The sequence below is a fragment of the Artemia franciscana genome, chromosome 13, assembly GCF_032884065.1.
Source record: "Artemia franciscana chromosome 13, ASM3288406v1, whole genome shotgun sequence".
NCBI lineage: Eukaryota > Metazoa > Arthropoda > Branchiopoda > Anostraca > Artemiidae > Artemia > Artemia franciscana.
In genome coordinates this window covers 45,399-63,497 of record NC_088875.1, presented here as the reverse complement: position 1 = coordinate 63,497, position 18,099 = coordinate 45,399, and the positions used below count along the sequence as shown (strand labels likewise).

The 18,099-nt window shown below is 39.0% G+C and overlaps 1 protein-coding gene across 1 annotated transcript in view; it reads right to left on the bottom strand.

Moving 5' to 3' along the window:
* LOC136034349 (ribonucleases P/MRP protein subunit POP1-like) overlaps positions 1–14,755 on the bottom strand; it is an 87,943-nt gene extending 73,188 nt beyond the window's left edge. The window contains exon 1 of the mRNA XM_065715480.1: positions 14,568–14,755. Coding sequence (XP_065571552.1) covers positions 14,568–14,676 — 109 coding nt within the window. The 5' untranslated portion in view covers positions 14,677–14,755. The remainder of the gene's footprint in view (positions 1–14,567) is intronic.
* Between the last annotated feature and the right edge of the window lie 3,344 nt (positions 14,756–18,099).

The following is an 18,099-nucleotide window of genomic DNA, read 5'->3' as shown; positions in this document are numbered from 1 at the left end:
AATATATTTGCATTTTACATAATAATCTTAGCAATCCTGAACTGACAACTAAAGTTAATTTTTTTTTAAGGAAATAAAGCACAATGTTATAGAGATAAGCATTTCCGGAGTCGAGCCAAAAAAAAAGTAAAATGATTTTGTTTTTGGAAATATTTTTGTTAATTATGAAAGAGTTTTTAAATGCATCAATTTATTTTAAAATTAGCCATTATACAGCTCTCTATGATTTTCGAGTGCCCAGCTAAGTGAGAAAAAAAAACAGAAAAAAGATGTCATATACGAAGAATATCGTGGTTACAGCCAAGGGACGGTAAGTTTTCTATATAGGGGTTTGGACAAGGCGGTTCTCATAGTGCAGTTCGTTTTTTTTTTTATCTGATTCTGGTTTTAGGAGTTATGGACTATTAAATTTTTTACTATGGGGAGTGATTGTCCCTTACTATGTTGCCTAGCTAATGCTGCAATCCAGATTAGTCTTTCAAGAGGCAATTCTCCCAACGCACAACATCAGCTTTTTTGCAACACCCTCACCATTTGCATGACCTATGAAATATGTCACCAAATGGCAGCACGCAACTTGATCTCTTAAAGATGACCAAAAGTTACTCTAATCTGTAGCTCTTTTTTTCTTAACTGTTTAGTTTCGTCGTATTCAAGATCAAAGTGAGTTTCACCTGTATCTTTCATAAAACTTACAGTGTGGGTGACGTGCATCAGTTATCAAGTATATGGCTTTCTTCACACTCATCGACGTCCTGGGCAGTAGCTTACTAGGGAACATAGCTTCAAAGAAATCAATGAATCCATCACATGAAGCTGCAGATATAGAAGCTTACAAGAATTTGAGTACCCAGATGATGTCTGCTTTGTATGCAGCATCTTTGTCACAAAAAAACTCAAGAGTTTTACTTCCATTGCTAGCTGATGGCTCTTCTGGTTGGGACGGTTGCCTAGCATATCCAGAAAATCGTAACTGTAGCAGATTGAGATACATCGCAGCCTTTTTCTTGTGCTTGTCCAACGAATCATGCTGTTTCCATGTGCAAAAGCCTTTGCGACATCTAAGGTTTTTACTGCATATTTTGTAGTAAAAAGAAAACTCAATCCCAGATCCTAAACCATTCGTTTATCTTTCTGTCACTCATGCCTTCTTCATTTAGCCAGGAGCAATAAAGTTTGCAGTTGATCATTGTCTTTCATAAATACACTTGGAAGACTTGAAAGACAAGTAGGTCTAAACACAACAGGAAAAACACTGAGTACAAGATTTTTGCCATCAGAATATTCCACCCATGGTACTCTCCTCTTCTCACTCAACCTGTTATTAGTTACCAACTAACCTTTAGAGGGAGCGAATATATAGTTTGTACCATTATAATACAAGCTAATTCAAACAAATTCATACTGGTATGGTGTGGTTCATTTTGTGAAGCTATGGGAAATTATGTGTCCTTGAATGTTACCACAATATGACCCATCCATCCCAGCAAATTTGTGCTTTTATTAGCTGCCAATGTTTACAATGGTTTACACTTTGGTCAAAGACAAAGTTAACACTGTTTTATAGCTTCTTTTTGAACTGCAAGGGTGCAACCAAGAGTTCAGCACTGCTGGATTTGTGAAGAAGCCATAACATATTAAGAGAATGTCAAACATATCATGCTACAGTTTTTAAATATACCATGCTCTCTAATAGGCGATTTTAGGGACTTTTTGGGGAGTTAAGGGTTTGCAGTAAAATTTGTTTAGTTTAATAAATATCTTAGATACAGTCATCCATGGGCACAATTTGAACATTCTGATAGGGGGAGGGGGAAAGAGTGGGTCAACATTTTGTATTTTGGCATATCTTCAGGGAAACAGGAGGTTTCCAGAGAACATTCCTCTTGAAAGTTTTTGAAAAATACAAGCTGTAACGTGTTTTTAAGCAGTCTGAAAATTGATTTTGGGAAATTACTTTACAATGGATACCAAACACCAAAGAGAAAAGAATAATAATAAAGGTGATGTGGGTATGCCCAAGTCTTCAATAGCACATTATTGTTCATGTGATACTGAAGAACAGTTACTATTTAAAAAAGATACTACATGGTTAATTAAAAAAAGAACATTAAATAATACATAATAAACAATACACATTCATAAAACGAACATATAATTAATTTGGCAGTTCTACTTTTCTGCCTGTCCTGCAATGGATGCTAACTGGCAGATGAAAGACGTCTGGCATGCAAGGCTTACACAAGCCATAGATATGGCTCTCTCCCTAGCGCCTCAATAGAAAATCCAGCTACACAACCTCAGCATAACAGACGCGTGGCAATAGCTCTGTCAACCTCTCATTTAACAGGCGCCAGCCAACACACAGACACGGTGTCATCTGGGATTTGGGGACCAGCAAATTAAATATATTCTATGAATTGTAGTATGGAAATGGCAGACAATAGTTATGAAAACCTTACATTTAAAGCATCCCTGGCAAGAATCTCACTGGAGGCTCAGACAACCCCAGTAAAGTCACTGAACCCACCCTTTATTTAAATGGCAACAATCCCTCGGTATGGGGTGCTGGAATGTTTGATCAATGAATTCTTGACAACAAGATTATTTATTGCTGGAGAATCTAAACTTTCTTACACCAGTCCATCCAGCATCAAAATTTTGACAAGTAGAAATTTGCAGCAACTTTGATTTTTCGGCTCTGTTCCTTTTGTTTTAAGTTTCGAAAATACAGTTCCAATGATCTTAGCAGGACTTTAAGCCATATCAGGAGCTTTCGTCCAAGATTTAAGAAATTGTTCAACAAATTACTAAAAATTCATAAATCAGGATCAAGCAAAGGCATGACACAAAAAAAAAACGAAAAACAAAACAAAAAACATTTTCCTTGTGCTGTTAATCTGTTTCTGGAAACTCCAAGATTGTCAAAAATAATCAAAGTTTAATGCCTTCTGAGAGGGGAGACGTGAAGGTAAAACTTCAAAAGACATTCCTGGAGCATTACTGAGCCTTTTGGTTCAATTTTGGAAGTTTTTAGCATAATTTAACCACTTCTAAAGAAAGCAAAGAGACTAGAATTTCTCATTCAAAGAGACTTCACATGTAGAATTTTAATGATTTCTCTTAAAGGAGCCCATAGACTGGAGTGCTACTCAAGGCTTAATCAAGCTGACAACAAGGCAAAATGTGGGCAATAGCAGAAGCAATACTTAAGGCCACAGTAAAGGAAAACCTGAAAGGTCTGAAAACTATTCTACAACAATTACATATACTTACTTATCTCATTCCCTCACTTCACCCCTCTCCCGATGGATCAAAATATAGCCCACGTTGAATATTGATGATATGTTGTGGAATATAGAACAGTAAATGCTAACAATTTACAATGGCAATCACTATTCAAGTAATAGAGAAAAGAGCTCTGCTATTAAAAACTATAAATGGTAATTTACGGTTGTTTTGATTACTTCTCTAGGTAGGAAGTGAACACACTGTTTCTACTGGATGTGTTTTTTATGCTCTCTCCAAATATCTTAACCTCTTTCTTTGCAATATCTATTTTAATTCCTTAAAGGCTGCACCTTCTTCCTTATAAATTGCCAGCAGAAAGTGATTACCAAAAATTCTGGCAACCACTTTAAAACAACTGTTAATGCTTGCTGACTCATTAGAGCACATTGGTTCACTTTATGCCCTCCCCCAAATACGCAATATATAGCCCCCTATTGAATTCTCACTCTATTTTAAAATAGTTTGTCTCTTTTTGTTCTTTATTATCTTATGGTGAACACAAGAAAAAGAGCCAAGAAAAGAGAATAAGAGTCAAGGAAATATAAAATATGATGCAAGTATTCACTAGACTATATATTGTTCCATTAGGGAGGAAGGGGAGAAACAAATGAAAGTGCTTTTAGGAACAATATAAGAAAATATTTATGATTTTTTTTAAAGTCCTTTCCAGTTTTCGGTAGCCATTTTTATTGGCAAAAAATGAAGAACAAATGTCACACTAAGGGTCCCTTTAAGGATAACTACTATCTAAGTGGTTAGAATGCCGGAGTTGCAATCCCATGTCTTTAAGGGGAGCTGCTTGAGTCCTGGCGTTGCTGACGTTTTGTTTGGAATGGGGGAACATGATTTTCTGTAACCATTTCTACTAAAAATAGTAAAGAAAAAGTGTATCGTTAAGGCCCCTTTAAGGATAACAAACACAAGCCAAGTGGTTAGCATACTGAAGTTACAGTCCTGTGTCTTTAAGGGCAGTTGATTGAGTTGTGGTGTTTCTGATCATTTTGTTTGGAATGGAGGAATAGGATTTTCTGTAACTGTTTTCTACTAAATATAATAAAGAACAGGTGACACATTAAGGGTGTCTTTAAGGGTTACCACTATATGAGTGGTGAGCATACTTGAGTTGCAATCCTGTGTCTGTAAAGGCATTGATTTGAGTCCTGGCGTTGCTGATCTTTTGGATTTAAATGGTGATGAATAGTATGACTCTGTAAGCTAAGTCAGAGTTGACCCAACTCTGATTGGGTACCTCAAGAAATCTGAAGGAAAAGCAAGGGAGGTGCGGGATAATTTGCCTCCAATTACGCATTGCAAAACATGATACAACATGCAGTGGACACCATCTACCAAGCAAAGTTGGCTAAAGTCAGCTGGGATAAGATATCCAGTAATTGGACAAATAATCACTAATTCAACAGTTAAACCATTGTAAAATCACAGTAAAATTCTGAAGCAATAGCACTCCACAAAATGCAGGAAGATTGCTTGATATTTTCTAGAAAAAACACCTTCAGATTGTTTTGGGTACCTGACTGAGTGACTGCATTTCAAACAGTAGGCTGTGCAAAAGGTGCAGTTTAATCCCACTTTCTAGGGCTATAATGTAAAAAAAGTTGAGATGGCTAGGGCACAGTCTGCAGATGAAGAATGACAGATTGCCAAAGATTGTCCTTTTTTGGTCAACCATCTACAGCATAATGGAAAGCAGGTTGTCTGCAGTTGGGTGGGTGGATGTTGTAAAGGGAGATTTAAGAGAAATGGGACTTCCTGGGAGGGCGTAAAGAGGGAAGCTTTGAATAGATTGGGAAAGGGGAGGAGTGCACGTAGCTGCATTTGCCTCAGACAGCTTGGTGCTGTAATGAGTCATTAGTAGCAGTAGTATGTGATTAGCTTGAATATTTTCACCACATCCAATACAAACAATTATAATAATGTCTTGAGTCAATTGTGGAGCCTAATAATGGAGTCACATTTAAACCTGATCCAAACTTGGAAACTGCAATAAAATCTTTGAAATGAGATATTAAAGTTAGAACAAAGTATCTGATTCACAGTCAGACACAGTCATGGTTATATTTAATCTAAGGCAATTATTTCAAAGCAGAATCATTGTACTAAATAGGCTAGGATGAAAGGAATTTTTTTTTTTTTAACTTAAAACAAGAAGAAAATTCCTAGATTATAGTCAGCCAATCTTTACTAGCCAAGTCCCAACCATCAGCCAACGCCAATTATCTCAACTATATCGGACAGTCCCAAAACCATATCAAAATCATTTGATCAAAATTATGAGAAAGCCATTTTGCCAAAAAAAAAAAAAAAAAAAAAAAAAAAAAAAAAAAAAAAAAAAAAAAAAAAAAAAAAAAATCGTTTTGATTATTCCTCTGCAGAGAGCCAAAATCAAAACATGCATTGATTCAAAAACGTTCAGAAATTAAATTAAAAAAAAACAAGTTTTTTTTAACTGAAGGTAAGGAGCGACATTAAAACTTAAAACGAACAGAAATTACTTCGTATATGAAAGAGGCTGCTTCCTCATCAACGCCCCGCTCTTTACGCTAAAGTTTTTTACTGTTTTAAAAAGCAGAATTGAGAGAAAGAGTCAAACTTTAGCGTAAACAGCGGGGCGTTGATGAGGAAGCAGCCTCTTTCATATATGAAGTAATTTCTGTTCGTTTTAAGTTTTAATGTCGCTCCTTACTTTCAGTTAAAAAAACTTGTTTTTTTTTATTTAATTTCTTAAAGAGGACAAAAAGTACATTCTAATCTGTAGCTCTTTTTCCTTCAGTGGTTGTAGTTTTGTCATGTTCAAGAACAAAGTAAGCTTCACCTATGTTCTTCATGAGATTCTGTTTACAGTGTGGATGAAGTGCATCACTTATTATGTGCATAGCTTTGTTCGTACCCATCAGCATCCAAGGCAGTAGCTTAACAAAGAATATGGCTTCAAAGCCATTAAACATCCCATCACATAAAGCTGCAGACATAGAAGCTTCCAAGGACTTGAGCACCCATACAATTTCTACTTTGTATCCAGCATCTTTGTCACAAAACATCTCAAGAGTTACACTTCCATTCCTAACTGATGGCTCTTCTCATTACGACTGTTGCCTAGCAGATCCATGCAATCATAATTGTAACAGATTGAGATGGATTGCAATCTGTTTCTTGTGCTCATCCAACGAAACATACTGATTCTATGTGTAAAAGCCTTTGCAGCAGCGAAGATTACTCATATATATTTTGCAGTAAAAGAAAGCTCATTATCACCAATCCAACACCAGTTGTTTATCATTCTGCCACTCCTGTCTTCTTTAGTTAAACAAGAGTAAGAAAATTCACAGTTGCCCATTGTCTTTCCTAAATACACTTGGGAGATATGAAAGACATATAGGTTCAAACACAGCAGGAAACACATTAATATTTTTACCATCTGAATATTCCACTCATGGTACTCTTTTCACTCAACCTGCTTATTAGTTTATTAAATAGCCTGAATGAAAGAATATATAATTTGTACCATTGGAATACAAGTCAGTTCACACAAATTCATGCTGCAGAAAATTATCTACCCTTAAACGTTACCAAAATATGACCAATCCATCCCACTCACCCTATAGGTCAATGTTCCTCTCTATCTTTGAACAGTGCTTCAATGTCACCCATCTATCCCAACCACAATATAGGCAAGCTTTATGCTGTTATAATTTTTCTATGAATACAACAATCATTAGACACTTTGGCCATAGAAAAAGTTCCCACTATTTTGTAGCTTCTTCCTGAACTGGCAAGGCATAACCAGGAGACAAGTATAACTGGATTTGTGGAGAAGCTCTACTATTTAAGAAGGGGCTTTCAAATATATCATGCTTCAGTATTCAAATACACCATGCTCCCAAATAAGAACTTCTAGGGACTTTTGGGCAAGTTAAGGGACTTTCTGCATAAAAAGGGGATTCATTACTATGAATGTTCAAAGGTTAATGTCAACATTTACTGGTAAATGTCCGAAATTCCTTTTTCTCAGCTTAGATACAATTTATTTTCTGAGTCAGCTGTTTCAGTCTTATGCAAGCTATGATGGTAAAGTTAAAGTTTTGGTTAGAGTATGTTAGTTTAGATTAGATTAAACTAGATCTATGTTACATGGGCAACGTGAGGTGCTGTGGCAACCTTTGTTTGGCTTTGCCAAGTAAAGTGTTGTGAGAGCAACACTTTGATCTTGTTTCCTTGCTTTGATTAAATGCTGAAGTTGTTACTCTGAAGGATCTTAAAACAAATTCTATAGACACCTACATCATAAAGTTATATGTGAGTTTGTAGAGTGATAATACAATGTGCAACAATTTGTACAAACTTCTAGCCCAAAGTGAACTAATTCTTACTTAAAAGTCCCTCTCCTGTGATAAGACACCAATTTCACTGGAAACAAATAATAAGTACACCAACTTGAAGAAGTTCCAAACCCCTCATTTCTGAAGATGATTATGAGCTAACAGCCGACTGTTGCTTAAACCTCCCCTATATGTCTCACAATTCCGATTGGCCTGTTTTTGGTTCCAGTATGTACCTTACTACTGAAGTTGTCAACCCCTTTAAACTTTCAAACTGCTATATCTCAAGAAGGAATTTTTCTACTAGAAAATGGATGACATATACTTTGATCAGCTCATTCAGAGCTATCGACTGCCGTCAAAAAAAACAAACTATTTGTCTTAGTTCAAAAGTTGACTTTTCTTGCCATAGGCCAAGTTTCTAACATCATCACTTAGAAAAGAGCAAAGGATAAACTCTAATTTCTTTAGTAATGAGAGAACTTTTAAAAGTTTAAGAGGCAAATCTGATACCATTTCTCTACTGCAATCCCAAGTGTGAAAAACCAAATGATAAACTCAGCTGAAATCATGAACAGAAATGGGTAGAAACAATAGATGGTAGCACTTTCAGACCCATGAGAAAATGCAACTTTTTTATTTATGTAAAAAAATTTATTTATCACTCAAAGAAGATATATTCGCTGTGGGGCTGGGTAGCTCCCACATACATTTAACACTTACAGATTTTAGTCCATCTTCAATTTGAAAGTGGTGCCTGTCTGCTGGCCTGCTAGAGCAGAGCTTTTCACTTGAAAGGAGAAACATGGTTTGATGGAACAAAAGCTTGACTGCATAACTTCAGATAGTTCTCTCTGACATAGGCTATAAAACTCAACTTCACTTCATACACAATAAGCTCAGGCTCAAGGACAAGCAAAAAACATCCTTTTTGGCCCCAGGCAAGAGTTCTATGAAGCTTTCCAAAATGCAAAGTCATATTCATCAATCCAACCTAAGATCTGCACTTTCCATAAAAACCGCAGAGGTTAGACCCTTATCACTTTCTAGGAATAAGCTGAAATTGGGGTGCTAGGAAAAAAACAAAACAAACTACAACAAAACCAAAGTGGTGCTCTTGCAACACAATTTGGCTATAAATATCAAAAATGGGTTAAAAACATAGCAAAATCTAACCTAACCTGAAATCAAGAAACCTTGCATTAGACTGAAACAATTGAATAGTTTACTAAATATATATATATATATATATATATATATATATATATATATATATATATATATATATATATATGTTACCTTGAATATCTGAAATACATTTTTTCTCCTTGGATTTAATTTGTGTTCTACTCAACTGTTTCAGTTTCGTGGAAGTTTTCTTGATTTCAGGTAAGGTTAGATTTTGTTAGGTTTTTACCCCATTTCTGATGTTTATAGCCAAATTTAACCTAAACTAACATAATCTAACCTAACTTTAACACTTACCATTATAGCTTGCATAAGACTGAAAAACCTGACTCACAAAGCAAATTGAATCAAACAGAGAAAAAGGAATTTTGGACATTCACAATAAAGTAATTCCTGAATGCTAAAGTAAGCATCTATGTGGATGACTTGAAATTTATTGGCTATGCTGACAAAATGGAGAATATAGTCAACCCAGCCAGACCTCAATGCATTAACTTACTTGACTAATATTTGGAAACTTGAATCCAACACATCAAAATGCAAGACTTTATACCTTGGGAAAAAACATCTACACACTAAGTACTACATGGACTGTAGAGATCAGTCCTGCAAAGCTATTTCCAGCAGCCATGTGGAAAGAGATTTTGATGTAATTGGATATAACAAGTTAAAATTTCACATTCATGCACAAGGGACTATTACAAAGGCTAATCAGACACATGACTTTGGCTTAACGCTCTTGCTCAGCAGGGTCACCAGCATAGAGGGAAATGGTTGACAATGCTGTCAGTCTTCTCCAATTAGCCCTGTCCAGGGCTAAGGATGGGGCCTCATTTAGATTGATGTTGCAATTGAGCAGGTGTTGGTTTATTACATCAGCCCAGCTAGTGCCTGGCCTTCCTCAAGGATGTTTCCAGCCATTCTCCATGGGATGGAAGTCCAAGATGATCCTTGAAGGGGTACTTAGCGGGAAATGGAGTAAGTAGTTGTACCACCTTAGAGAGCATGCTTCTACTTGGGTAGAGAGATTTGCCAGCTTGAGGGTCTTCAGGATTTAAGTATTGCGGATCTTGTCATACCATTTGAAGCCTTTGACTCAATGCAGGTGTCTAGCCTGAAGAGCAATGACCCTTCTTAGCTGTTTCTGGGTTATTAGCCATGTTTCAGATGAGTACAGCATGATGCTTGAGACTGTGGCATTGTAAATTTGGGCTTTGGTATGGTGGCTAATTTGTGGTTTGTGGAAGACTGTTCCCAGGAGTCATCTGAACACAGAGCTTGCCTTGGCTGATCTGGCTGAGATTTTGGCATCAAGTGTGCCACTTGAGGATATAACTGATCCAAGATATGTGAACTCCCTTACCACATTGACAGCTTGGCTGTTAATCTCAACAATTGAGAGTGGTGCTGATGCAGTCTTTTCTATGGGCATGATCTTCCTTTTCTTCCAGTTGATTTGCAGCCCAACTCTAGAGGCTGTGGAGGAGTGTGTCTTGAGTGCAGACTGATGTTGGTCAAAATTGCCACTAAAGACAGCTACATTGTCTGCAAAGGCAACATTGGACATAGTCCTCCCAGCATAACTGATGCCAAAAGGGTGGGCATGGTGCATCTCATTCAGAATGTGGTTGATGATGCAGATAAACAGCTCAGGTGCAGCAGCACATCCTTTCCATACTCTATTTTGTATGGGGATGGAAGAAGAAAGCTTCCTGTTAACCAGGACAGTGCTTTCTGTGTTGCTGTAAAGTTTTATGAATAGGTGTGAATCTGTTCAGTTGTTGATCTTCTTGGCATGAATCTGGCTTGTTGGGGGCAGTGGAAAACATGTAGGAAACTTGTTGCACATTTCAGCAGTAGCATTGCAAACAGCTTTCCAGGAACAGACAGTAGGGTGATACCACAGCAGTTGCTGCAGTCTGTCTTGCTGCCCTTGCACTTAAACACTGGCACAAGAATTCCTTTCTTCTAGTCTGAGGGCATAACTTCAGTGCACCAGACTATGCTGAACACAATCTGGAGCCAGAGTATCATTGCATGGCTGCCTGTTGTGAGTAGCTCAGAAGCAATGCCCCAAGTGCTGGCTGCTTTATTGTTCTTAAGTTTCCGTACAGCTGATATGATCTCCTCAGGAGAAAATTTATCACCATTGGGGCAGCAGTAGCTTCTGCAGCAGCAGCAGCAACAAGCCCTGGGTCAATGCAGTTGGATCAGAGTTGAGCAGTATATATAAGTGTTTCTTCCATAGACCAAGACATTGGGACTGATTGCATATGGTTTCCCCATTTGCTGCTTTCAAGCTTGAGGATGCAATGGTGTGTTGGCCAGTCAGCTCATGCAAGATCTTGAATGTTGCACATATGTCTTTTTTTGGGCAGCTTGCTCAAGCTCAGCAGTTTTGCCTTCAATGAAGTCTTTCTTGTCCTTGTGGAGCATAGAGTTGTGCTTTTTGTTGAGCTGTCTGTAGAGTGTCATATCTCCTCATCTTCTTGCTTGCCATCTCTGCTTTATCACTTTGAACATCTGGTTGCTAATCCACTCATTCTTTTTTTGCTGCTGCAAACCCACAACTTTTGTAGCTGCAGTGCGAGCATTAACCTTGAAAGTGTTCCATGCTGACTTGCTTTCTGAAAACTGCAAGCAGGGCCTCAAAGTGGTTAGAGACCTCAACCACATACTGCTCACAGACAAGGGATTGTGCTTCAGTCCAAGAAGTGTCTATCTTCTTGGAGGAAGAGGAGTTACTCTTGTTGGCCCTCAGCTGGAGTTTGACCCTTGCAGAAACAAGATGATGGTTGGTATTGCTGAGCTCAGCACTTCTGGACAGACAAAAGCCAGCATCATCATACAATGATGTAGTCAATCATCTTTTTTGTCTAGCCCTCATTGCTGTACCATATGTGCATTGCAATGTCTCTTCACACAAACCAAGTGTTTGTGACTGATAGGGCATGGGTGATGCAGCAATTGAGCAACCACTCACCATTATCATTCAGAGCATCAACCATCACAGGTCCAACAGCCACATCATACAGGCCAGAGCTGTTAGCAACACAGGTGTTAAAATCTCCTAGGACTATGAGGTAGTCATGCTGTGACATGGAGGAGAGCTCAGAGGACAGCAATGCTTATCATCATCTTTTGCCTGTTGAGAACAAGGCAAACTCCCCCTCTTCTTTGGGTTCTGCCAGACCAAGCAGTGTCCATCCTTCTCCAATATCTTCTTCATCACTTCCTGTAACGCACATTTCTGTTATTCCTGTGATCATCACTTTATATCTTTTTAGTTATTTCGCTTAAAGAAGCTCAGAACCAGGCTGGTTCAGCATCAGGACATTCCAGGAGGCAACATTAATGACACCTTGGTCAGCAATGTTTAAAGGGGTATGTCCTTGGGCAGGCCTGGGTCCATTTGAGAAAGTAGGTGGGGCATCTGAGGCTGTATTTCCAGTTCCATTCATAGCAATTAATTTCAGGAGGAGTGCTGTTAACCCAACCATCCCTAGGTGCATTTAGTTCTCTGGTGGCTAGTTGGATATCCAGAGGTATGTGAAGTCGGCTCAGCATGCACCAAGAATGCATGAGAGCAGACTTTGGACAAGCACCAATACCTATAATTAACACCTGGCTTAATTGAAAAAATGTTCATTAGCAGATCTCCAGCTGTTATGACCAGGCTAAACAAGAGTTTAGTTTTACCAAGGCTAGTTTGGAATGTGTATTGCATATCCAAACAATAGGAATGTCAAAGCAGCTCTATAATCAGTCTAGAGAAGGGCAACAAAATGTATTAAAGAACTTTATAATTTCCCCTATGCATCTTTCCTTTATAAGTTTACAATACCATCTTTAACATATGATTATAAACAAGCCAATGCATCAGCAGCCAGGGCTTTGGAGTTGGTTATAACCTAAACAAACTCCGACTCTACAGATTTTCAGTATGCTGGCTCCAGCTATGACTCCTGAAATATTAAAAATAATTGGTCCAACTCTAGACTGAAGACTTCCCCTTTTTAAAGCCCAATTTTCTTCCCTATTTATAAAATGTACATATTTTAATCAAACTGTTTTCTAAATACAATTTTAATGACCCTATTAACACCTAATATTTGTCTTATACATTTTATCCAGTATTATCAGAATTGCTGAAGAGTTTAAAAGAAGTATCTCTGTCAATCTATTAAGACATTTTTCTATCTTTTTGCATTTTATAAGTAGGCCTAATACCCTATATTTTTGCAAATACTTTATATATATATTTTTCAAGTGATACAAATATCTAATAAAATGTTTTGGTTGTAGAAATTCACTTTCATGGCACAAAGACTTTTTTTTTGAGATAAAGGTCATCAAAGGTCACTGCCCTTAATAAGGAGAAGGAGTGGAGGTATAGCCTCATTGCTGAGTTTCATTTTCATAACCTAGTGCCTTTTTAAGTTAGTGAAAAATACCTAAACTAGAATTTTACCCAAATTAGATGCCTATAATAAGGACTTAGGCTAGGCTAAATTAAAGAGATATTGTAATTGTAAGATTAAATGGTTAGGTAATATTGTTTGGCTAGGTTATCTTATTTCTTTGGGTAAAATTCTAGTTGAGTGACATTTTGCTATGTCAGAAAGGGGATAGGTTAGGAAAATGAAACTTTCAGGGATGGGTCTACAGGCTAAAGTATATCCCAGGAAGTTATTTTAACACCTTGGTAAAATTCTAGTTGATCGACTTCTTGCTATTTCAGAAATGGGTTAGTTAGGAAAATGAAATTTTCAGGGATTGGTCTACTTGCTAAAGTATGTCCTGGGAAGGTATTTTGAAGTACCTACCTCCACTCATCTCCCTCTAGAGGGTCCTGACCTTTAATGACCTTCAAAAATATGTGTGTTATAAAAGTGAAACCTTGCAAAATAGATATTCTGCTTGAATGAAATGCAACAAAATTGTTTTCAGCTTAATAACTTTGCTCAATCCTAATTTTAAGGTTTTAAAGATATGGAAATACATTTCCTAAATTTTGAAAAAAACATTGATATGGCTCAGAATTCTACCCAAATAACAGGAATTGCATTTTCAGAACTAAAGGAAGAGGAAAAGCAACTGGTAACTGAAAATTAAGGTAAAATGTTGTTTTGCCAAAATTTCAATAGGTATAGGACCTGTTGTCTAGGCAAATTTCAGGGCTCTCTAGAGGGAGAAGAGGTGGAGGTGGGTACTTCAAAATATCTTCCTGGGACATACTTCAGCCTGTAGACCCATCCCTGAAAGTTTCATTCTCCTAACTAAACCCTTTCCAAGATAGCAAAAAGTCAATCAACTAGAATTTTACCTTTTTTGTGCTAACACAACTGCTACTTTCAGATGAATTTTTCAAGTTCATAGGCACACTATAGGCCTATTAGGCTGAAAAGAAAGAAATTAATGTTTCTGAATAAGTGAATGAAAATACTTTAAATATACGTTGACTACATTATTTTGGCATATTATGATGCAAGACATGTTTTCATAACATGTTCCCTCCTGAGGAGGGCTTGATGTAAATTAGAATCAGAGAAACTTGGATTTATTCCTGGTTATGTGTTTTAACCTAGCAGGTTTAAAGCAATTTTGGTTGAGGAACATGTTGGAATAGCATATAATTTTTTAACAAAGCAGTTCCACACTAACTTGAACTAAGGAAGACCTTTTCACATTGACTCCAAACTTTACTAAGCTAACTATGTGATGGGTTACCATAATGAGATACAAAATACAAACTGTTTGTCAGATTATTAGAAAAATATTCAATTTCATCTGCTCTGGAAGCAGCAATTTCCAAAGATGAAACAATTTCTGTATTCATTGCTCTCCTTTGACTTCTTCTCATTCAAGGGGTTTTCAGCGCCAGTAGTGTTTCTTCTCGGAGACCCACCCCATGTTCATTTACTTGTCGGGTTACTGATCTGACTAATCCATGCGTTTTATGAGACGCATATGACGTCAGAGGTTACTCGGATTACCCCCTCGAACGCTCAGAGTTGCGTTTGATTCACTTTTCAAGTTGACTGAAACCAGCATTCCACGTTTTATTTGCGATTCAGAGTTAACTTCAAGCGCTCGATTTGTAAAAGTTACTTACTTACTTAAGTCCCGTCCATCCTCGCGGGACGTTTTGGGGCCACTTCTTTTGACAGGACGTGAACTAGGGCTCGGTACGTTGTTCTATCGTGTGCAGTTCGAGTCAACTCAACGATGCGCTTTCGGTCAAAGTTTTCAATCCACCTCTTGCTAGGTCTTCCTCGTGGTCGAGATCCGTCTATGGTTCCTTCGAGGGAGATTTTTGGTAGACGGTCGTGGTCCATTCTCTTGACATGCCCGAGCCATCGCAGTTGTTGTCGTTTGATTTTATTTAGAATTGTGTCGGGGGACTTCAGCCGTCTTAGCACCTCCTCATTGGTCACATGTTCAGTGTAGGTGATTCTTGCGATGCGACGGAGACATCTCATCTCGAATGCCAGTAGGTTGCGCTCATTTTCGATCTTCAAGGTCCAGGTCTCACACCCATATATAGCAATTGGCACAATCAGGCTGTTGAAAAGTTGAACTTTCAGCTGGTTCGACAGGTTTCGGCATTTCCAGATATTTGTGAGCCTTTTAAAACTGGAGCTAGCAAGAGCTAGGCGGCGTTTGATGTCGGAGGTGTGACAATTGTCCGCTGTGAGGAGACTGCCCAGGTAGACGAATTGGTCGACCGTTTCAACTGGCTGGCCGTCAATCATTATGGAAGGAGTAGCTGCTTGTTTTTGGCGTGACGTGACCATAACTTTCGTTTTTTTGGCGTTAATTTGCATCTCAAAAGGTTTTGTGGCTTCGTTGAGATAGTCTGCTTGTCTTTGGAGATCAGCGGCCGTTGTAGAGAGCTGGTCGATGTCGTCAGCATAGGCGAGCTTGTTTACTAGGACTCCACCTATTTTGGCTCCATGTTCGTCTGGTATCAGTGACAGTATGGCATGAAGAAACAGGTTGAACAGGTGGGGCGACAGAATACATCCTTGCAAAACTCCCGAGGATGTTGAGAATTCATCAGAGAGTCCATCAGTGGTGAGTATCTGGCTTCTGGATTGGCTGTATATATTCTCAATAATCGGGACGATTCGGTCGGGGATACCGTAATGTCTTAGGATGTGCCACAGACCTTTCCTCCAGATTAAATCGAAGGCTTACTGAAAGTCAATAAAGAGATGATATAGGTCTCTGTTGAACTCGACAAAGCGTTCCATGAGCTGGCGAACGGTGAAGATTTTGTCAATGGTCGATCGTCCAGGTCGGAAGCCAGCTTGGTATTCACCCAGAACGGAGGCTGTAATTGCTTGGATTCTACGTAGGAGAGTTTTGGTCAGTATTCTAGCTTGATGACTGGTCAAGCTGATCGGGCGGTAGTTCTCACACTCTCTTCTTGAGCCTTTTTTGTGGATTGGGACCACTGCTGCCTTACACCATAGCTGTGGGACGTGGCCCGTTGACCATGCGGCTGACACAACTTTGTGGTACAATTCGACGACGTCCCCTGAGTCAATGTTAATTAGTTCAGCAGTGATACCGTCAAGTCCTGGCGCCTTCCCTCGTTTCAGGGATCTTATCGCTGCCTCAGTTTCTGATTTTAAGAGTGGTGGTGGAGGTTCTCGATCATTAATGGGGAAGGACTTTAGGATGCTGGGATCGGCAATGATCTACGGATTTAATTTATCTTCAAAATATTCCTTCCATCGTTCGAGCTTCATTTTTGCGTCGTTGATGGGATTTTTTTGTTTGTCTAGGATTGCTGTGGAGGTGGGATCTTTCCTGCTAGACAGTTCACGAACTGTTTTGAAGAGTTTTTGACTGTTTCCGTTCCTAAACTGGGTTTCGCATTCCTTGCATTTCTCGGTAACATGGTTACGCAAGGCCTTTCGGACTTCCCGTTCGATTCTCCTTTTGAGATATTTATAGGTGTCTCGGCTGCATGGGTCAGCTTTGTTGTTGCAGAGACGCTTTTGGTTACATAGTTGGATTATTTCTTCAGTAATCCATGGCTTTTCGTCTTTCGTTTTCCTCCCGAGGACATAATTTGCTGTCTCCAAAACTGCAGAAGTTGCATGCTCAGCCAGTTGATATATCTCTTCGACGGTAGTGAGGGAAGTGAAGTTCTCTAGGATAGCTCGGAATTTTGACGATAGGTTGGTGGTAAAGGCGCCTTTTTTTATGGGGTCGCGAAGCAGCTCTGTCCGGAATCTAGGGATTCTTGTCGTCTTAGGGAGTCGTTTCAGTCTTAGCTTGAGTTTGGACATCAGGAGTGAGTGATCTGAATCAAAGTCCGCACCAGGAAGGGATACCGTATCCATTAATGAGGACTTCCAGCGTTTAAATATCAGCACATAGTCTATCATGTTTTCAGTTACTCCGTCGGGGGATCTCCAGGTGACCTTACGGCGGTGTCTGTGTATAAAGGCGGTGTTAGTTATATACAGGTCGTTTTCTCTACAGAAACTAATTAGCCTTTCACCTCTTCCGTTCAGTCGGCCGTGGCCATGCGGTCCCATTACATCACTCCGATCAGTCTGATCGTTGCCCGTGATAGCGTTGAAGTCGCCCATGACGATGAGCATATCTTTCTTTGGTGTTTGGTCGGTGACACTTTGAAGTTGAAAGTAGAACTGTTGGCATTCTTCATCGCTTCGGGCAGAGTCAGGAGCATATACCTGGATGATGGTAAGGTTTGACACGGATCCCTTTAGTTTTAGGTTGCTATCCTTTCTGATATGGGCGTGAAGGAGATCAGCGCCTTTTTTGTAGTTGGTGAGAGGATGAATCCAACACCCTGTCTGTGAGTGCCATCGGTGCGTCCCCAGAGTAGGAGGGAGGTTCCAGAGATAATTTCTTCACCGGTTCGGGGGAGGTGTGTCTCAGATAGCCCGACTAAGTCCCACTTGTATCGGTTTAGTTCTCTCAGTAGTAGATCCATTTTTCCTGGTTTAGCTAGAGTCCGGGTGTTAAGTGTTCCTATGTTGAGTACAGTTTTAGTGGAGATGAGTCGTAGGGTATCCTCATCCCGTCCGGGGGTCGTCATAGGCCTATTATGATCGTCAGTTTCCCCGTACGCGGTAGCATGTTTGTCGGTTTCCCCGTACGCGGTAGCATGTTCGTCGGCTTCCCCGTACGCGGTAGTATGTTCAATATTACTTCCATTCGCCATCATCATCATCATCATCAAATTGCTAGGTTCGTCGGTTTCCCCGGACGCGGTAGTAATTCTGCTTTGACTTATAGAGTC